This window comes from Gymnogyps californianus, chromosome 3 (assembly GCF_018139145.2).
Source record: "Gymnogyps californianus isolate 813 chromosome 3, ASM1813914v2, whole genome shotgun sequence".
NCBI lineage: Eukaryota > Metazoa > Chordata > Aves > Accipitriformes > Cathartidae > Gymnogyps > Gymnogyps californianus.
Genome location: NC_059473.1, coordinates 92,490,869 through 92,513,556, shown reverse-complemented (window position 1 = coordinate 92,513,556; position 22,688 = coordinate 92,490,869). Strand labels below are relative to the sequence as shown.

At 35.9% G+C, this 22,688-nt stretch overlaps 1 protein-coding gene across 1 annotated transcript in view; it reads left to right on the top strand.

Annotated features, from left to right (window-relative positions):
• The window catches only part of MYO6 (myosin VI), an 85,062-nt gene that overhangs the window by 52,659 nt on the left and 9,715 nt on the right, over positions 1-22,688 (top strand). The window contains 13 exon segments of the mRNA XM_050893805.1: positions 1,284-1,377; positions 3,429-3,559; positions 3,709-3,786; positions 4,725-4,854; positions 6,649-6,739; positions 7,986-8,136; positions 9,499-9,707; positions 10,086-10,164; positions 12,400-12,560; positions 15,829-15,858; positions 16,325-16,363; positions 19,771-19,874; positions 21,225-21,356. Of these exon segments, the coding sequence (XP_050749762.1) occupies positions 1,284-1,377; positions 3,429-3,559; positions 3,709-3,786; positions 4,725-4,854; positions 6,649-6,739; positions 7,986-8,136; positions 9,499-9,707; positions 10,086-10,164; positions 12,400-12,560; positions 15,829-15,858; positions 16,325-16,363; positions 19,771-19,874; positions 21,225-21,356 (1,429 nt within the window).

The following is a 22,688-nucleotide window of genomic DNA, read 5'->3' as shown; positions in this document are numbered from 1 at the left end:
AGAAGGCAGATGGTAATTTATTATTAATTACTGTTTTCAGATTCCATAAAGCTGTTAAAAATAAAATGTTTCATTTCACTTTTGTGATAGGCTGTAAATGCACAGATGGTCAAAGAACCTGATTCCCCTAATGAATATTTGCTAATTTAGCTGATGTAATTTGATAGTTTGTGGAATTCTCCATGTAGTTCAACATACCCATTTTTTTTTTTTTTTTTTTTTAGAACTTGGAGTTGTAGGAACACATTCTTGCTTCTCTTGACCGCATGTTCTAACCAATTCTAGATATGAGGTTATACTCTGTCAAAAAAAGAAAAAGGAGGAAAAACATGGGAAACAAACGGGACAGGTGCTGGAGTGTAGCGGACATTAAGATTTTACTGTACTCATGAGGCTGGTCTGAAAGAAAGATGATCTCTTTCACACAGAACACTCTGGAACTGAGTCCAGGCAAAAAGTATGTGTAGGCTTGCTGTACTCTGAGTTTAGCTAACCCATCACTGAGGATGTATTGTTAATATAGAGCTCCCTTGGCAGGTGCTCTCTCACTCTCAGCTGAGAGCTGGACAAAGAGGGAAGACGCTGCAAACGAGGAGTAATACTATGTTTTGTCAGTCCCAGTTTTGTTTTAGTATATAAGGTAGGTTGTCATTAGCAGCCACCTGTTATAGGAAAATCTGAATAATTGGATGGTGTTCTGCAAAAATGTCATCCTTAATGAATGTGAAATGGTCAGAGAAAGCAGTGGTCAAAATTGTAGAGATAGCACACATGGTGATAAGAGAGGAGCAGACTGGAACAACATGGAGGAAGGGAGAGTGAAGCCATGAGCCAAAAGAAACTTTAAAAAGTAAAAGTTAGAAGAAAGGAAGGTCAAGTTCATCTGGCATGGTTCTAATGTCAGGAGGCTGGTAGCATGTTCATTGATGTGAAGTCTGGAGGACTGAGGCATTTAGGTGATGTGACTGTGGAAGATAATGAGGGTAGTAGAATCTAGACTGCTAAATCGTAATTAGATTGTACTGATGTTAAGAAGAACAGTTGAGTGAGTGAAAGCTCAAAAGTTGAGGATCTAATTAATAGCTTGAGCATTGAGATCAGTTACATCAAGACCAAGGCTAGAGTGCAAAGCTGATCTATGAGAGAAAAAAGATGTCAGCATTTCTCTTTTAGAATACTATTATTTTGTATCTTTTTTTTCCACCCATAATTCTTAAATGATTAAATGTTATTTCAGGAGGTTTAAACTGTGTAGATTCTGCTAACTTCTTTTTTGGTAATAGGGGTCTAGCTTTATTCGCTGTATCAAACCTAATTTAAAGATGACAAATCACCATTTTGAAGGAGGACAGATCCTCTCTCAGCTTCAGTGTTCAGGTAATGTATGCCTCTGATATTTTTCCCTCTGTTTATTACTTTGGGCATTATAGATTGACCTAAGTTTGAAATATGTGAGATGGAAGCAATATTTCCTTGCTTGAACTGTTGCTTTCTAGAAGGTAGCTTATTTATGCCTTGGGAACAGTTATTTAGATTCTTAGTAACTTAGCTCTCATTTTAGTCAATAGATCCCTAGAAATAATTCATCTGAACAGCCATAAGGTCTCTTCTTCGCAAGAAGAGTTGATGTAATTTCCATCGACTGTTTTTCCATTGATTATAATGAGAGTTCAGACACTAGGTGCATATATAAGAAGCCATGTAGCCATATATTGGTACATAAATTTAGGTTTCCTGACCTGGAGCTGAATCCCACCTCTTTGTGTTGACCACAATGTTAATAGGGCAGCAGTTCAGTCCAGAACAATAGAATTCCTTTAAATTACTGTGGCAGTTGAAGTGGTAGAAACTCCTGTGTGCATTTAGAGGCAGTCAGTATTAGCTGAGATATCTAATAATTGAAACACACCTGTTTTCTTTGATTTTATAGATACTATGATAGAGTTGAATAATATTGTTTTACTTTTTCAAAATTTCTTTATACCACTGTTAATTTCATTTGGAGCTGAACTTCCAGCGAGGGCACTTCAGCATAGTCTTTCCTGTTGCTTTGTATACTACAAATTGCAATGCTGCGTTTTCATTATTTTTGAAATGCTAGGCGCTTTCCAATTTTACAGCTTTATTTTAAAGAGTGAATATTAGCAGTTTTGCTCATGCCCCACTGAACAGTGGAAGGAACTGCTTGTTTGGGAATTAGAGTACTGTTATTGTTGTTCTTCATAGGGTGTTTATTCATCAAAGTACTTCAATATATATTTTTTTTCCCTTTTCTGTATTTTTGTACTTTTAGTACCTTGTGCTTAATTTTTTCTCCTTTTGAAGTCAGGATACTTCCAGGTTCTGCAGCTGATGTTTTGACAAGCCCACATATTTAACGTGTCATGTTATCATTGCAAAAGCTTAACAACTTTTCAGCAATTAGAATTCCATTAACATCATTAGTGGTAGGTTTCTTCAGGTTAACAGCATTTGGCATGTCGGAGAGGAAAAAAAAAAACCAAATTAACTCCCCCCCCAACAACTGCAATGTTTTACAGTAGTCTTACAAGCTCACCTTTCCATATGTGCTTACTTTAGCAACAGTAAATGAAGCTTAATCTAGTAAAGCAAAATTATAACATGTAATATTAAAAGAGCAGGATGTAACGTCATAAAATCTTTTTGAAGAAGAAAGACTTAGTGTAAACAAATCCAATTTCCATTGAAAGCAAATATGCAAAAGATTAAGTTTAAAGACAGCAACCACAATTTAAGGGCTAACTTAAAAACTTATACGCAAAATCTGTTGATAGGGTTATGTAAAGCAGCGGGCAAAAACTGGCATGGCCTGTGCTGCTTGAAGTAATTTGAACCTTTTACTGACTTTGTGTCTGTGCTTTACTGATGTCCTAGTTGCGGCCAAAATGTAGTAACAGTATTCGGGACATTAAAATTACATCTTAGCAGCTAGTACCTAGTACTGCAAGTACACTAAATGTTCTACCACTGCATATGTATTTGACGTTGCATCTGCACCACATCTCGAAAATATCATTGACATGATGAAAATAAAAGCCTGGTTGGGCATTATTTGTTGGTGGTTTTTTTTTTTTTTCTTTAAAAATGAAAATGTCAAGTCTGCTAAAAAGAAAAAAATATTTAGGAGAAATATTAGGAAAAAAATCCTCTCCATGATTGGGTGTTACCTCTCAAATAGGTAGAAAATTGTATGGGCTCTTCTCATCTGTTCAGTATTAACTTTTTGTGAATGACCACATGATCAAGAAATGTTAGAGGCTGGATCAGGTCCCAGCTGAACTTTGTGGTTTAGTCTCTGAACAATGTCTTTGAGTCTTATGTCATAAACTGTTGGTTATCATAAAAATCCCTGCTTCATTTGCATTTTACTGATACCAGCTTTTGTGCATGTGTTTCTATGAATTTAGGAATGGTGTCAGTTCTGGATTTGATGCAAGGTGGTTTCCCTTCACGAGCTTCCTTTCATGAACTATATAATATGTACAAGAAATACTTGCCTGAAAAATTGGCTCGACTGGATCCTAGGCTCTTTTGCAAGGTAAGAAAGAAATTAATTCTTCTTCTGTATCATCCAGGACAGAAAATATATTGGGGGTGGGGGGTGGGGTAGGGGTGTTTTTTGAACTTTTTGGGGTTTTTTTTTGAATGAGGCTATATAAATAATCCTAATTGTTTTCTGTGTTTCAGGCACTATTTAAAGCCTTGGGACTGAATGAAAATGATTACAAGTTTGGGCTAACCAAGGTGTTTTTTAGACCTGGCAAGGTAATGTTTGTCTTGGAGTTCATGAATGTGAATCTTAGAATAACTTCAGTTGGAAAGGACCTACTGAAGGTGACATTGTTCACCACGAGTGTGGCCAACTTAAATAAGGTTGCCCAGGGTTTTTTTTAAATACTGTTCATTTTCTATGAAAAAAATCAGTATTAATACTGATATAATTGGTTTCATAGTCTTGTTGCTGATGCTGCTGTATTCCTAGTGCAATGTTTGTATTCCCAGATGTTCTACCAGTCGCTTAAGACTTATGTTGACTATTAAAAAGAGCAAGTCAGAGCAAAGAAAAAATATTTTCTAGTAAAATCTATTTATAGCTGAAATCTCTTTCTGTGATTCTGAGCATCGCTGCTTCTGTGCAGAGAAAGGAGATGAAGTAGGGAGCTGTTGTGACTAGAAAGGAAAATTATTGTAGTTCCAGAAGAATGTTCTTACTGTCATAATTACTGAAAAGTAGAAGTGCAGGATTTTCAGAAAACGTTGCCTTTAGCTGGACTCTTATACAAAGGTTAAAAATTGAGCAGTGCTTTCAGGGCTTTATTTTTTCCCAGATACAGAATTAGAGGTGTCTTGAAGTTGTTGAAGGCCAGAGTAAGTGTTCAGGATGTAGAGAAACAATTAATTTTTAAAAAATTTGGCAATAAATATTTTTAGTGATTAATAAATGGTTGGATTATTCAAAATGCTGTTGCACATCAGTTAAACAAACAAAAAACCCCAGTAGTCATTTCTGTTATCGTGAAAGAATAAAGTGATGCCAGACACCTGCTCGCTTAAATTAATTGAAAGCTGATATAATGATGACATACAGTTTACATTAAAAATATTCTACCTTTTTAACTCAACATGCTCTTAAATAATAATGTCTAACACTCTCTGTTCTCCTAATTTGTAAAACTTTTTTTTTTTTTTTTTTTAAATTAAAGTTTGCAGAGTTTGATCAGATAATGAAGTCTGATCCGGATCACTTAGCAGAGCTAGTTAAACGAGTGAATCGCTGGCTTATCTGCAGTCGTTGGAAAAAAGTTCAATGGTGTTCTCTCTCGGTGATTAAATGTACGTATTTTATGTTTTATTAAATCAAAATGTTTGTTAAAAACATAGCAAAGCAATTATTATCACCTTGAAATGTGGCCAAGGACGTGTATAGCAGATGGTTACATATTAAAGTCTGAGTAATTGATTTCAAGGTTGGTGAGATTTTTTTTATGCTTTATGTTAGGTACATATAGGGCAGCTTAGAGCAGAGGTTTTTCAAAGTGGGACATACAGCCCACCACCAATCTCCCGTGTCCAGTCTGCTTGGGTGCTTACTGAAGCCTGGGTAAACGCTTGCACAGAAATAACTAGCTATCACAGGTCTTGCAGGGGAGAGAATTCTACATCGGCAGGAAAGAACAGTAGTTCAGCTCTCAGCTGACAACATAGAGTCATTTAGTTCTGGGAAGTGCCTGCACAGAGGTTGTCACCTCCAGACAGAAGCTGCAGGTTTGAAAGCACTGACGCGAGTTACGGGGCAAACATCTCCGCTCCAGCAATTACTGCTGATCAGCAAATAAATGCCTGTCACTATTTATATGCAGTTTCTAAGTGCTTGGCCTGCCCACTTTACTGTGCAGAGTAGGAGTGAGGCGGTGTGGAATAGACATTGGTGCTTGTGGTGTGCTTCAGTAAAGATGTTTGGGAGATGGGGAAAGGTCTGATGCAGGATGTCAGGGATCTATAACAACATGGAGGGTAGAAAGTATACATTAAGATGGGGAAGAAAAGCATAAAGGCCTCATGTCTTATGGCTGTGCATTTGGGCCAGCACAGTCGTGACATCTGTGTCTGTCACTGATTGGATACTATTTGCTGCTGTTTACACTGGGGCAAATAGAATTTATGAATTCTTATCATATAGGTTTTAGACATCAGAAATTGTGACACTAAAATCATGTTTTTGACCTACAAATTTATACTGTTTAGTCTATTTTTCAGAAAGATAGGACAGAAAGTCTGTCACTGTGTCCAAAAAGTAGAACCCCGGGGAAATAATATGCTGGTTTGATGTGCCTTACTTTTTTTTAGTGTTTTATGGGAAATTAGAAGATAATTTTATCCCCAGAATAAAGCTGAAATAGATACACAAAAAGTAGAGTGCATCTTTGTGATCGTCTAAGTCCAGTAGTTAAATATCACTGTGTTCACAAACCATGTGCTCAGCTGATGACTAAAGGCAGCATGGATCCTTAGGCATCTATGCTTCCTCTAGTAGATACGTAAAAACTGCATTTATTGTTGCGCTTCTGAGCTACTCAGCACGCATTGTGCCTGTGCCTTGACATTATTCTCTGTTTAACTTGCCTCCTGGTCCCAATCATTTGAGTCTTTAGATGAAGACTGTATTAGAACAACAACAGCTGGAGGTTTTGTTTTGTGTTCTTTCATTTCAGTATTGCAGAGAAATGCTCAGCAAAGTTGCAGCCACTTTATTATCTCTAGCAGGTATTGGCTACTTGATTACCCTTCAGCGCAGGACTTAGACTTTGAGCTGAGCATTTCCTTCTTGCTAGGTCCAGTGACTTTTCACTGAGGTTACTGATGTCTGTGAATCTGGGGACGGGGGTGCATGTGTGCGATTGTGCACGTGCTTAATTCTTCCTGTTTTGGGTGCGAGACTCTATGCCTGGCTCAGGATTGTGAATTCTGTTGTCTGCTCTGTCTTAAGTGTTGTGGTTGGAGTATAGACGTAGCTCTCAAGCACATATAGTCTACATACAGTTTTGAGCCATCAAGTATGTGAGTAATATAGGAGTTGTGTTAAATTGTATAAACCATTGAGATTCAGTATCTTCTGTGTGTTTACAGTGAAAAATAAGATAAAATATCGAGCCAGTGCCTGCATTAAAATACAAAAGACTATTCGTATGTGGCTTTGCAAGAGAAAGCACAAACCACGGTAAGAGGATATTCCTTAGTTGAAGAAAATGGATTTTTAATAATATTTTCTTGCGAATGTAAAGAGGAGATCTACTATGCTTGACTAAATGTATCTGAAGCCATAGAATGTTGCTACGTACGACTGAAAGAGACTTTGAGAGGTGCCGTGTTCCTCCTCTCTTCCCAAGGATGAATAGACTAAATCTGAACCTTTCCTAAGAGATGTTTGTTTAGCTCTTTGTTCATAAAATCCTTCAGTGATAGCCTAGTTATTAGAAATCCTTAGTTAAGTCTCTCTAAATTAAATTTAAGCTCATTAATTTTTGTCCTTTACCCATTCACACCTTCCTTTATAGGCCCCTTTTCTTTTTTATCTTAAAAATAATTGTGTGTTCTGTCTGTCTTGTCTCTTCTTGAAATTAAGTAATTCTATTAGCTTTAATCTGACTGCATGGAATACTGATGGAAAAAACACTTAGGTCAAAAACACTCTGCTGACACCTTTTTGTTCTTTGATAGACATCCAACCCTCCGTTCTTTAATAGTGGGGTTCTTACAAAATGTTTTCTGTTACGTCCTTTGATAGTTATGTTTCATTTTGTACCTTGGCATTTCTGACCATGTCCCTATATTTTTAAGCTGTTCTGTACTCATATTTAATGATTTGATTTAGTTTCTACTTTTTGTGTGTTGTTTTCCTGAATCCCAGTTCAGTGATTTCTTTCTGGGAAGACTGTCTCTGCAGAGTTGTAACTTGTATGTGTGGCCTTCAGTCTTGATTCTTTAAAAAGCTCCAAGTTTTCCTGGACTCTTCTTTCCCCAGACTTTTTTTTTTGACCTGTGGGGTCTAATGACTGGGTTCCCTGCTATGTGGTTAAGTTTTATCTGATTCAGTCCCATTATTGGTTTTTGAGTAAGTGGCACAACTCAACCTTTATCCACTCCAGTCAAATCCTCTAGTAGATAGTAATGATTTGTTACCGGGGCGGGGGGAACAACGCATGTTAATTCTCAAAATAAAAATTATTTTTTTCATTTTTAGTCACCGTCTGCCAATCAGTTTTAATTATTGTTTGCAAAAGGCTCCATTGCTTAGTTACTTCATGTGATAATGTTTGAATTTCAAAAAAAGAGGGTGAGTTTTATCAGAAGGCATAACTTGTCTCCCTTATTTACCTCTTTAAAGTGAGTGATTAGTGGTAGTTCTAAAAAGATCACCTTGTAAAAACATCTCAAGATACAAATAAACTGTCTTACCTTCACAGCATTGATGGCCTGATAAAAGTGCGTACGCTGAAGAAGAGACTGGATAAATTTAATGAAGTAGTAAGTGCTCTGAAGGAGGGGAAGGCAGAGACAAGCAAACAGGTCAAGGAGCTGGAGTATTCTATTGATGCTTCAATGACCAAAATTAAGGTATGATAATAATCAGAGAAACAGTTTCTTATTACTGGAATCTTTTAAAAACTTAATGTAAAGTAGAAGTCCAATGTATTTTTCTTAATAGAAAAGACATTTTAATATAGAGGTCTTAATTTTCAGAGGCACTGGGTAAATCCTGTTTAAAATTATTTGTGAATGTAACTGAAGTTAATCCTAAAACTGGGTGCATACGTCTAGACTTTGGTATTACTATCTGTGTTTCAGAATTGGCGCTGGAGAATTTAAAGCAAAAATGCATGTTGATATTGTGAGACAAGTGTTGTTAATAATTTGCTTGTTGCTTTTATTATTGGATTAATGCACATTAGCAATGTTTTAAATTAATCAGGGCTGAAAAGTACAAGTATTTATCACAGAGTGAAGAGATTTATATTCCAGTTATGAGGCTTTTTTCAGACTTGGTAGTAAAGAGAATTCAGCTTGCTGATTATGCTTCAGGGTATGTAGTTCTCAATTTCTTACCACAAAAGCACACAGACAGAATGAAACCACACTGGGATTTATTAACGTTAGAAAAAATTTGATATGTTGAATTTTTGTTTCATGCAAAATTATAGCTTGCTTAGTGTACAATATTAAGATTTTTCTATTTAAAATCACAGTTGAAAAGTTGATAGAGTTAACCTGTCAACTTATAGTTCTCTTTTCTAATAAAAATAAGATAATTTGATTACCATCATGATACAGCCTCAGAAAAGGTCAGCAAACACCCCATATCACAGTTTTATTAGCATACATCAATGTGAATTGTAAAATGAAATTAAATTGTAGCTATCAATGAGGCTTGAAAACATACGTAGCAAAGGCTATTGTTTTAAGTATTTTCAACCTGTTATTTACTACTATCTTTTTTAAAAAAAGTCACAGCACAGTCCAATACTTCTTCTGAGTGCTAGCACACATAGTAAAAACTATTCTGTGCTATGACATAAAAGGCAGAGCTGTAAATAACCACTATGTCAGCTAAGAACGTGATACGAAATGCACATAGGAGGCCGTTAGTTTTCATCTTAGCATGGTAAGAATTAATTTCTGTTGCTTAAAACTGCAAGGTTTAAAAAATGACGGCATGTTTTAAAGAGAAGTTATGTTTAATTTCAGTGATAAAATGGAGATTACTTTTATGGTTTTATATGAGAGGAGAGTAATGGATCCCCAGGATTTTAGGAAGAAAGGGAAGGATGTGCTCAAGCTCCCGCACCCTGAAGTGTATATATAATTTAATTATACTGCTCAATGCTCTCATTTCCCTTAATATTTTTTCAATATACATTTTTTAAAAGTGAAGTACCAATGTAAAAGAATATAATCCCCTCTTATTATTTCATTTCGCAGACCACTATAATGACTAGGGAACAGATACAGAAAGAATATGACGCTCTAGTTAGAAGCTCAGAGCAGCTTCTGAGTGCACTGCAAAAGAAGAAACAGCAAGAGGAGGAAGCAGAGAGGCTACGACGCATCCAGGAGGAAATGGAAAAAGAAAGGAAGAGACGTGAAGAAGAAGAAAAACAACGGAGAAGGGAAGAAGAGGAAAGACGTCTGTGAGTCTTGAATAAGTTGCTGGTTATAGAATGAGAAGAAAATAAGAAAGGCACTTTAATGAGGTCGTTTTTAGTACTCCTGTGCTTAAAGAGAGCCACTTGGATTGTACTCCTGGTGTGCTATGCCATGTTAAAACGTTTCCTTTCCCAGTGATTTACAGGTAAGTGTAGTCAGAATAGAGTATGGAAGAAATGATATGATGCCGCTGGAAATACAGACGGACTTGGAAGGTTTCTTGACTTTACATGTAGTGTCCTGTCAGCAGGACTGTACTGACTTCTGGATTACCATTCAGTTTTATGGAAGATGCTTTCATATCTCTTGTTCACTTGCATCATAATAACATGTTTTCATTTCCTCCTCCTCTTTTGTAATAGGAAATCTGAGATTGAGGCAAAGAGAAAACAGGAAGAGGAAGAGAGGAAAAAGAGGGAAGAGGAAGAAAAGCGTATTCAGGTTAATGTTTTAGCTGTGTGTGGGTTTTGGGGTTTTTGTTGTTGTGGGTTTTTTTATTTTTTTTTAATTTTTTTTAAAATCTTTTTCACAGCTTAGGTTCTCCATTGAGTCTTAATGGCTTCATTTTATAAATGCATGTCTCAGAGTCATTCAGCCGTGTTCCTTTAGTAGTAAATGTAAGGCGAAAATCATGATTAGGGCATCCCAAGACAGATCACCTATTTCTAGTTCACATGCAGGTTCAGGTCTTCTGAGTACAGGTGCATTTGTTTTTAAAGGGTTTTTAAAGTTATTTTAAAATTAAAAATACACAACACTGGAGAATCCCAGTTTAGCCTTTGAAGTTTTTGCAGATGTTCCATGTCAGGCAAGTTTGGCACTCTTTTACTAGAAGTCACATCTGGACTCAGGCTGGGTCATGTACCAGCTTAACTGTAAACACTTTCAGAATATTGGTAATAATGAGAGGATACAGGGCTGTCTCTAGTAGCCCCTTTGGCTACATTCATGTAGAATAAATACATGCAGTTCAAACCCTGCTCCTCCACCCCTCCCTCTTGATTCCTGACACTTCTTACTGATCCCATCATGAACTCTTATTCTGAGGTGTGTTTGGACCCTATACCCTTGTTTTCCTCTTGTCTTGGAGATTGCCTGTGTGACCTGGGAGAGCAGTCTCAGAGAGAAAAACCTTCTCTGTAGGTGCAGTTGTAGCCGTGGTCACTGATGTTTACAGACTGTTTTAAGCCTTGTCCATGATTAATCAGAAGCAGAATTTTTCTCCTGTATCTTGTTATCCCTGGAGTTAGCCTAGCACTGCTTATCCTCCTAGTGTCTGCATACTCTTTTCTATCACCTCACCCTTGTTCTTGATAAACAAGTCACTGGAACTAACAGAGAAACTATAGCCTAACTGATGAAAAATGAATCTTTCCTGTTGTTATTGGGTCTGTCACCTGTATCAGAATAATAAGCACTACCAGCTTGCAGAAGTTAAACATTAAAAAGAGTAAGCTGCTGTTTGGCTAGTCTCTAAATCATTGCTTGGAGACCATTGCAGATGTGCCTAGTGTTTTGTGAGAAATTCATAGGATAAGTTTCCATTCAGGGACAGTTTAAATGGATTAAACTTTGTCCACTGAGGAAGCAAGATGGCCTGTTGCCAGAAGGCTTAAAAACTTGGTCTGCCAGGACTATGAGCATCTCTAGGGATTGTCTTTATTTATGTTTCTTTGTTTCTGAGATGTGGATATCTGCAATGCAGAATGCAATTTACACTTTTACAGAAACGCTGTGTTTGGATACAAAGCAGATATATAATCCAGTAGGGTATTTCTTTCTTCTACATACAGTTAGTTACTCATTATCTCTCTTCCTGCTGGTTGTTACTATCAGCTAGTCTAAAATGGGATTCATAGGGTAAAGTCACTGGTGTTACTGCACTGCTTTAGTGGTGCAAATTCATGATGATGAGTGGGAAGTGACTTAGTCTCCTTTGTTGACTTTTGGGCACCAAGAAAGGCACTGCTAAGACTTGGTGTGTATGACTTTCAGAAGTATGAATTGGATGGTCACATTTTACTTACTGTGTGTGCAAGACCCTTTGTTAAATTATGATGGTAAACTGGAATTATAGTTTTGCTTTGCAGAGGCAGTGTATCCAGATTGCTTCTGCGTTGCAGTAAGTCGGAATTTTACCATTTGCTTAAATTCAAAGCCAGATCAGGCCCACAGAGCATTCCAGTGTTTGTCTTGATCCCTTTTCAAAATGAACCACGGACCTATATGCAAAGCAATGCCTGTTGCAAAATCCTATAATGCCAAGTGCAGAATACCAAGGGAGTATTGTGTTAGTGCTATGTAACCATATTGCTCTGTATCATCTGAGTTTTAATGATTCAAAAAACTTTTGAAGTCTAATTTTCGTAATAGCTAACAAAAAGCTTCATGTGTTTTTTAAATAAGGAATAATTAATTGGCACTTTAATTGAAAAGGTAATACAAGTGGTGGACAATAATGATTTGATAAACTATATGAAAACCAAGATGTAATCTGTAGCTGTTCTGTTTTTCTTGGGTCAAACTACATACTAATGCTGTTACTTTTTCAGGTCTGTAAATTTTGCATGTTTTGAAAGCTATAAGTATACTACTTGGCGTATTTTTCTAACCATTTGCTAATGTAGCATTTTGGTTTTGATTGGATAAGGTTAAAGGTGTGTTTTTATAAAACAGGCTGAAATTGAAGCTCAACTAGCTAGAGAACGAGAAGAGGAAACCCAGCACCAGGCAGTGCTTGAACAGGAACGTCGTGATCATGAACTTGCAATGAGAATTGCCCAGAGTGAGGCAGAACTTATCAGTGATGAGGCTCAGCTTGATTTAGGATTGCGCAGGTATGTGGTTAAGTAGTTACATTTCTCTCTTTCTTTCTTTTTGTCTGTCTTTTTTTTTTTTTTGTCTTCCTATCCTGCTCCCTTTGAGAAGACTATGCTTTTGTTGGTTTTATGTATTTTTGTATTAATTAAATGGACTTTTTAAGTCAGTGTATTGGAATATTTTTCAAATTAACTTGTGAAATTTGTTAGAAATGGATTGCTTTTGCTTAAAGACTTTCTTCATTTTGCATCTTGCTACATCAGTAATTTAGTAGGTGCTTGTGAATACGACTGCAGTTCTCTTTCTGGTTTTGAGTTCTGGCAAGGATGGCAACCAATTTAAATTATGAAGTTTATGACTCATTTAAAGTAGTGAATGGAATTTCTTCAGTGGTAAGTAGTAATAAAATATACCCTTTTTGGTACTTGATGGTTCCAGTAGTATAGTATGAATTTGTGTCTGGTTCTTTTTTTAAAAAGAAGCCCTCTCTGAATGCAGAAATAGTAGCTATTTCTGTGTCCTGAATGGTAAGGTTTTTTAAAGTGGAATGGATATATTTAACATAGATGGGTTTGAAAATTAAATGTTGTCTTAAATGTTTTGTTTTGTTTTGTGTGAATTTTTTGATGTGCCACAAGAAGTACTCGGCTTTTGGTATACAGATCCACACTGCCTGCAAAGCAAGGGCTCTTCATGTGTAAAGGGTGATACCTTAGAAGCAACTTAGAAGTTCCAGTAAAAATGGTACTTACTGGTCAAATTGCATAAAGGGACCTATGAACATGATCACATGATTGGTGACTTCATTATTGCTAGTCTACTCAGTTTGCTGTTGTTGTTGAAAGGAGGAGTATAAGAAAATCCCAAGTGTTTCCATGGAATGTCAAGCTCCCCAATGTGTTCTCTTTGCTACTCAAATTTTATCTAGATGTATACCTTTTTTTTAATAACTGTATGCCTATGTGAGATAGCTGGGCAATTTTTTTGTCACGTACAATACTGATTTTTAGACACTTCCACTAAAATTATTGTGGTTTTGCCCTCAGCTATACAATAGCTATCATATTGTCTCAGATAAGACTTTAACATGCTTGGTTGGATGGCCAAGTGCTTCACAGACAGCATTCTGGAGATTTTCATACTTTCCCTGTTTGGATTTTGGTGCAATACTCTGAAGGTAAACCCAAAGTCACTCTAGTATTGCAACCTGGCAAACTTCTCTTAAATATGAAAGAAGGAGGGCAACAGACAAGAGCAGCTCAGAGAACTGAATAACTTTTCTGTCAGTGAAGCTCTAATCTCCAGTGTTTCCTACTGCTCACGGGTGATCCTGGTATTTGTCTTCCTTGGGTAGCCCCGGAATGCGTGATGAACTAACCATCCTGATAGTTACGACTGCCATTTCCTCTCCACTGTGTAGCTAGCAGTAGGAGAATGAAGACTCTTTTCTGAATGATTGGAAAGTGCAGAATGGTCTGAACAAGTTAATATAGTGATGTAAATCCTTTCTTGAACAAGATAATATATAAATCTAGAAAAAAGAGAGATTTTTCTGCTTGTATGAGATTTCTTTTTAGCTCATTAGCAAATTTTTTCCTTCTGTTTCTGCAGTCTACTTCAAAGAGTTTTAAGCATGTCCAAAAATTGAAGAAAATGCTTTTAATTTCACCTTTTGATTTGATTTTGTTTTGGTTTGTTTAAAAACAAACTAAAATGTTCACCAGACCCCAGTATCTTCTACTGAAATCCAAGGGTAGATTTCCACGTAACTGCAGGAATCAGTTTAAAGGTAGAAACTGTGGGAATTCTTCTCTGAAATGAAAACTATTTGTTGGTTTGAACAAAACATGTAATTCAGTAATTTACACATAAATTCTCAGGACTTATTTTAACTGATACCAATTAAAATTTTAATAAAGTCTAAGCAAGTTATATTCTACTGTCTTCTGGATTCGAAACTTGCATGGTACCGTATGATACGCTGAAATCACTGTGACTTTTATGTATGTATATTTCCCTTTTCTGTTAAATTTTGCTGTGGTAAGATAAAGCATGTATTGCTCCATACTGAATTCATGCAGTATACTGGTTCTACAGTGTTTTCACACAATTTTATAAAAAATCGTTTCATGCTTACACATTGGCATGAATAAAAGAGTATTTTCTATTGTGCTGTACTACCTGTTGAGTGAAAATAGTAAGAACAAGGTGATTTTTTTTTTGTGCTGCTTTGAAGGAACTCTTGTATTTTGCTCATTTTTAAGGAACACGTGATATTTGCGTGTTGTCATATTTGAAAATGAGTAGCCTCTACTTTATTTCTTTTCTCCTCAATACCTTGCTGCATTAACCATTAGTTTTCATAGATATTTAAAGGTTCGTAACTATTAGTAGTTTCTTTGAAAAATATACTTGTTGGCTCCTGTCAAAGAAGAAAAGTTGTTCGTTCTGGCAGTAGATCCAGAATTTTTATTTGTGCTTATTCTGTGCTGGATATGCTGGACCTCTCCTAGCTTCATCCAGTTTTATTACTCATCCACAATTTGAAAGCATGTCTAGTAAGGGACTTACTGCACCTAGGAGTAAATTAACAGAAGTCCTTAGCACTTAAGTAAAAAATTAGTTAAATAATAGATATCTGTTTTCCACTGTGCAATATTTTTAATGTATGTGGCTTATTGAAACATACAGTATAGCATATAGCACCAAAATAAGCTAGCCTCAGTGAAGGTATTGTGAGTATATCTGTTCTGTGCATTGTGTTGGAACCATCCAAGTAAGTTCGAATTTGTAGCGTATTCAGTGCTATTTGTACGTACATGTGGGTCTTCAGTATGGCAGTTAGACTCAGTATCTTTTCACAGCTTACGTGAAGAAGCTACCTGTCCTGTTCCCAGAGTAGCTACATGAGGATTGCTGTTATTTCTTGTGATACACTTATCCAGGCATAAAATACATCAGTAGCATGTCTCAAAAGCTTTGATTTTGAAAGATGGGGGAGAAAGGGTGGGGGAAGTTTTCACTTGTACATATTTTCCAGATTATCTTAATTTAACTTCTTAAAAATAATTTAACACTCATGATTGAATGAGAAAGGTGAAGAAAAAAAAGGTCTGTATAATCCTGTTTCTCAGTAAAAAAAAAAAAAAAAATAAAAAGAAAACATAAGGTAGTAAATAAGATGTGAGAGAGCAGGAAATACTATGACCCACCTTTTCTCACTTCAGATTGTTAGAAAGGTAGCTAAGAAATAGTGTATCTAACATAAATATCTTCTATTTGCAGAGCCAATGGAACAAAGCTGCAAATGACTGCGTATGGCATTTTTTTCCATTTGAATGCTCTAATAGAAAAAAAAGCAACACTGATTAATTCAAAGGAAATTGATATTGTCCTCTTATTTACTAATACCCCACAATAATCTTTATTAGCATGCATCTGTAAACTGTAAATCAGTTTGTAATACCTTATATCCACTACTTTGCTTATGTCTAATAAGTTAATAATCTAATATACCTAATAATGTCTATTTAAAGTTATTATATAATTAGTATAAACTTTTTCACATACTATCCATTTTTCACTGCCCTGTGTGATTTATTGCTCTTTACAGAATAAGGACTGGGTATATGTATTAGAATGGAAATTATTTAAAATAAGTAGCCATTTTTTTGTGCACTTGAATTAGCTTCAGTTTGGTTGGCAAGAGACTTTCACAGTTATGAAGGCTGTTTTTATATTAATATGTTTGGTTTATGCTTATTTATCAATTTTCTTATAGGGAACAAATGGCCACAGAAATGTCAGAAATATTGTCTAGGTAGGTGAGAAGACAACACCAAATGAATCAATCATTTTATAAAAAGAAATCACACATGAAATGGGTTGAATTATTATGGAATGAAAAATTACGGAATCTGATTTTAAGTGCTAAGCAGATAAGTAAATTATTTATTTCAGATAAATTTCCTTTATCAGCACCTTTTTTCAGCAATTATTTTTCTGCTATTTTAATTGATTATATTAAAAAAAAAAGAATAGTTCACGTACCGTGGTATTTTGTGTAATTTTGATAATATTCCTCCAACTCTCTTCTCTTTTCACCTTTCTTACAATGATAATAGAAAACTAGGCTCCACATCTTTCGAAGCAGTATTTCTACAGATTCAGCACCGAGTTAATGAAGTTATTTAATGTTAATGTAACTGTTAGTGCTTTTAATAAGAAAATATTCTAGTTATAGTTCCCTTCAAATAAAAGCAGTTTTGAAAATTACCATGTTAAAAGCATATTAAAACCCCTCTTCAGACATCTAAACAAAATCCCCTTCTGAGATTTTTTTTGAATACTAATGCAAGATTTTATGCACAATGCAGGAGGAAAGGAGAATGCAGGTTTAGATCTGAATACAATTCTGCTGGAACAGTCTCATACTAATTTGTGTTAGAATACTAATTCTCTGTTGAAAGAAATTGTTATAATGTCCTCCATATCAGTGAGTAATTAGAAAGTGTTTTGTGCAACTTGAGGACATAAATAATCTTTTGACATTCATTTTCTGAAGCTTACATAAGTAGTGAAATTGCTTAGAGTTTTTAAAAGTGAATCTGTTGTTAAACAAGCTACTATGCTGTCTATATGTAGTCTGAAGATGATCAGTCTCGCATGATGGATGAGTTTTCTAGTTGTAGCATTGATAATTGGGAATGCAGCTGTTAAATTTGTTTCTTGCAGTGGCATTTTAAGAATAGGAATAAACAATGTTATGTGTAATTAAGTTAGCATGTGAATTTAGATGGCTAGACTGTATTGCATATATTGACATAGTTCCAATGACAATGGCTAATTCTTAATGTGCAAAAAAATCGCAAAACTTTGGGGCAAAATCAGAGGCTCTGTGTTTTGGTTGAATTCAAAATGCAATACTTCTTACTGCATGCTTGTTTCGCTAGGTTTTTTTCACTCGTCATATACTGGAAACTTTTGAGACTGATTTTTTTTTTTTTTTTTAAGTCTGAAAATACTGTTTATGATATATAACTGTCAGATTGAGCGGTGAAGACTGGTTGTCAAGTATGATGCTGCTCTTACTGCCAGACTGTTATGCTTAAAGTCATGTAGAAAACAAGAGTAATCTGCAGAGTGCAGAGTAGTACTGTAATGGAAAGACTAAGCCATTCAATTGGATTAGCATTCTTAAAGATTACTAGTTTAACCAGAGATCTTACAGCCTAGTTCTGCTGCTCTAAATTATGTAGCAAACTCTTAGAGTGGTGGGTAGTGTTGCTAAATAAGGAAAATCCTTAGGATTTGTCAAATTAGGTTCAAGAAGGTTAGACACCAGGCAGCGGAAATTACATTTGGCAGCAATTCTTTAATGTCCTACAGGTATGCCAATGATAACAAAATATTTAAATATATATTTTGAAGGAGACTGTCTGTCTCATGATTTGTTTTACACCTTTGAGTAGTGCGGAAAAGTTCCTGTCCCTTAGCTATGTGCTGATTAAAAGTCAAAGAGGTAATTTTTTATGTCAGACTTCTCACATACCGTAACTGGAAGCTGTGTGTTGACTCGGATTAGTAGTATAAGTAGGCACAATTAAGCTGATGCTGCAATAAACAGTAAGATTCTATAGTTTTAATTACATTTGAAGAGATGGTTCAGTTGCTATTAAGAACAACATGTGGTTAAACAGATTGTTTTATGCTATGAAACTTAAATTGCATTTGTTATCTATGCTTTCAAAACTGCTATATCTACATAGAGAAGGTTTTTTCACAGAAGATGTATTTATAACCTATTAACTAAAAAGGGAAAATTCACAACATAAAACTTCATAGTACCACGTGAGACCTTTATGGAAAAATAAACTTTAAAATAATATTCACTGGATTATAAATACTGTAATAATGTAACAGTCCTACAAAGATATTGCTGCACAAACAGACTTTAAAGGAAAAGGCCTGATTTCTTCTGGTTTTCTCTTGTGAATTTTTAATATGACATATCGAATCAAGTATTTTGCTACCCTGTTAAAGATCCAGTTTCTTCTGAACAAATCCTTTCAGATCCTGAAAGATAATTCAGTTTGCCTCATGTTCTTAGTCAGGGACATTGGCAGAGTTTGGTAAAATCATGCCTCTGTTCTTGAATTTCTTAGTGTTCAAACAGTGTTCTGATCATCACTGAATGTTGGAGTGTTTTGAACTTAGTTTGTATCCAGATAATCCATGGGAGGTTTGCCGTTCCTAAGGGAGAGTTTTTCCACTTCTTATCCATACCATTTTTAAGGAGAAAAAAAAAAAAAGAAAATGCTTTTTCCATGTTTATCTTTATACGTATACATGTAATCTTTGTTTGTTACAGGATAACCTTATACATACTGTTAAAGATGATGGAGATTTTAGTAATAATTTCTCACTTTCATTTGCTGTTGACTTTATTGCATACTACCTACATGACGAATACCTTTTGCGTTTGAAAAACACTGTTTCTGGATGAGTCTTTTTATACTGGTCAGCCTTTTTTCTGAGAGTGGTCTTTTTTCCTTTGGTATCTCTTGATGATTCCCCTCCCGCCCCCAATAAATATGGCTGTTCTCAGACAGCTACTGTACAATTAATATAGAATTAATTTGATTTCTTCTCTTAAATTAGACTTTTGTCAAAGACATGGAATATTTTCTCTAGTCGCGGAACAAGGATTTTGTCCTAATCCAGTTTTAAACCGCAGAGGAAACGCCTTTTCTTCCTTCTCCTTGTCTACTTCAGAAATATTTTTCCTCGTCTGTTTTTCAAATGGAACTAAAAATGTATATGGCCACTCTTTGTTGTCTGTATTCTTCATCTTGACTTTTGTTGTCTGTGTTCTGCATCTTGACTAGTACTAAAAAATGTACATCAGCGTGGGGTGAGGTACACATAAATAGAATGTGCATCTTTTCACACATAAGCGCTAACTATTAATGACAATTGCTTTTAATCTCTAGGCAGCCAATCAGATTATTACATGATTTTGGATGTAAAAGATGCTTTCACTTTCTCTTAATCATTTGAACATCTTGAAAATAATATGGTATTTTGCCTTTGAATTCAGTCCCTCTGCTGCTGATTTTCATTGTAATAAGCATGCTGCAGTGTTGATCATGGGATCTGTTCCTCCTGTTGTAACAATTCCTGTTTTGTACTTGAAAAAATACATACATATTTTTTTAATAATTGTAGGGGTCCTTCAGTTCAAGCCACGAAAGCTGCTGCTGGTACTAAGAAGCATGATCTCAGTAAGTGGAAATATGCAGAGCTTCGCGATACAATCAATACATCCTGTGGTAAGTTTTTTGGTTTTTTTGGGTTTTTTTTTTCTGATTTGAGAAAGAAGTCAAGTTGTAGTTGTATGAAAGGTGTTGCTTTCTTCCTATGACAAAGGTAAAAACTTGCTCATGAATTTATTCAGGCTTGAATGAATGTCAAATTAATTTAAAAAAGTTCTGTTACCCCAAGGAGAGCAGCAAACTAAGCTATTTCCATATTGAGGAAACAGAATTTCCTTTGTTACCTCCTTTACTGATTATGTATTTAGGATGTTAAACTGCTTGGGCCGTAAAATATGTTATAATTTCGTAATTAAATTGTCTCATTTTTTGTATTTCCACAAAGAGAATAATAAGTTGTTATGCTTTACCTAGAATTTGTGTGTTCTAAGAAATTTTTTGCTGTCACTTCTTGCTGTCACCAAATCACAAAAAAGCAAATATGTCATGTAAAGCACCGTGTAAAATATTTTCTGTCTTAGATGTTCACATTATTCTTTAATTTTCAAAATGTGTAACTTCATTTGGGAAGCTCACAGTTGGGACATTAATTACTTTTCCCCCAATGTTATGAAGATAGAAACAGATAAGAATTATTCCTTTATTAAATATTACTGTTTCTTCCTGCTTCTGATTGAAAGCAGTTGGTTAATTTCTGATTTAAGATAACTCGGAATTTCTCCCTGGATGTAGAAATTGGAAACAAACCCATTCTCTCTATTTGTATTTAAAACCCAAAGTTAGCTCCAAATTCTGTCTCTCTATTTTACATAGGCAAGACTGGAGCAATGTTTTCAGCTGAATAGGTGGTGCAGCAATACATGGTGCTAATGTGTGTTCATCCCTAGTGAAGCCAGTTTGGATACTCTTCGGTGACTAATGAAAAAGCCTTTCAATCATTCAGTCTCTTAGTATCACGAAATTCAGCAAAGTTACAAATATATTTAATAAAGTGGAAAAAGAACCTAGATCTGAGCAGTCAAATTGCTGATTTTCTTTTTTTCAGTTGCAGAAATGAAGTTCAGTGGTGAAATTTTATCTGTTTCTGTACTGCTTGGCTTGTGATAATGTCAACAGGCAAATTTAGTGAAGTGAAAATTTTATTTGTAGCATTTCACTGCTCCAAATCTCACACTGGGACTGCCATTACTCTGAAGGAGAAGAGGATATATAGCGCTCCAAGGGACTTTCTGGGCCATAAACACAGGCCCTGTTGCTGCGGGGAATGAGAGTTTATTATATTATATTATAACATATTAGCGTTACAACGTGATCTAAAATTATTCACCTATCAATATAGAAAAGCATTTCATAAATAATTTTTCTGATTTTTCTCACTCATCCCTTCCTTCCTCATTTTTGAGACAGATATTGAATTGTTGGCGGCTTGCAGAGAAGAGTTTCACAGAAGGCTAAAGGTATATCATGCTTGGAAATCCAAGAATAAGAAACGCAATGCAGAAACAGAACAGCGTGCTCCCAAATCAGTCACAGACTATGGTGAGGAGAGATAATTTTGTGTTTATAATTATATTGGTGACAATTTTCTAAAGAAAACATTTCTAGAATGAATTTTGGTTTTGCTAGGTTGAAGAAAATTCTTGGGTTTTTAAAGAGTCTTTTTATATTGATTTAAGGTAAATATTTTGAAAAGATTGGAACTGGCAAATACTTTGCAGAAAGTAGAATACTTTCAGGAGACCCAGATACATGTACTGAATAGCTCTCCCTAAAACCTTTTCTTGTACCAACTCACATCTGTTAAAAATAGTTCTTGATTTGCTGTTGCAGTTGCTGGCATTTTTGCTAAATGTTCATTGCTGTGCTACTTAAGACTAAGGAAGATCATTTTCCATTTATGAAACTGTGGTATGCATTTTGAGACTTTTGGGACTTTGTTTTTAAGGTTGTTCATACTAGTTCTGACCTCTGTAATTACAAATGTTGCTTTCTGAGAGTAGTTAGTGATAGTTCAGAACAAAGAATTATGCCTAAGGATAGAATAGAGATTCTAAAAATAGTTAGAATCATAGAATCATTTAGGTTGGAAAAGACCTTTAAGATCGAGTCCAACTGTTAACCCTAGCACTGCCAAGTCCACCACTAAACCATGTCCCTAAGTGCCACGCCTACACGTCTTTTAAATACCTCCAGGGATGGTGACTCCACCACTTCCCTGGGCAGCCTGTTCCAATGCTTCACAACCCTTTCAGTGAAGAAATTTTGCCTAATATCCAGTCTAAACTTCCACTGGCACAACTTGAGGCCATTTCCTCTTGTCCTATCCCTTGTTACTTGGGAGAAGAGACCGACACCCACCTCGCTACAATCTCCTTTCAGATAGTTGTAGAGAGCGATAAGGTCTCCCCTGAGCCTCCTTTTCTCCAGGCTAAACAACCCCAATTGGTCCTCATAAGACTTGTGCTCTAGACCCTTCACCAGCTTTGTTGCCCTTCTTTGGACATGCTCCAGCACCTCAATGTCTTTCCTGTAGTGAGGGGCCCAGAAATGAACACAGGATTCGAGTTGTGGCCTCACCAGTGCCGAGGACAGGGGGACGATCCCTTCCCTAGTCCTGCTGGCCACACTATTTCTGATACAAGCCAGGAGGCTGTTGGCCTTCTTGGCCACCTGGGCACACTGCTGGTTCATATTCAGCCAGCTGTTGACCAACACCCCCAGGTCCTTTTCCGCCAGGCAGCTTTCCAGCCACTCTTCCCCAAGCCTGCAGCATTGCATGGGGTTGTTGTGACCCAAGTGCGGGACCCGGCACTTAGCTCTGTTGAACCTCATACAGTTGGCCTCGGCCCATCAACCCAGCCTGTCCAGATC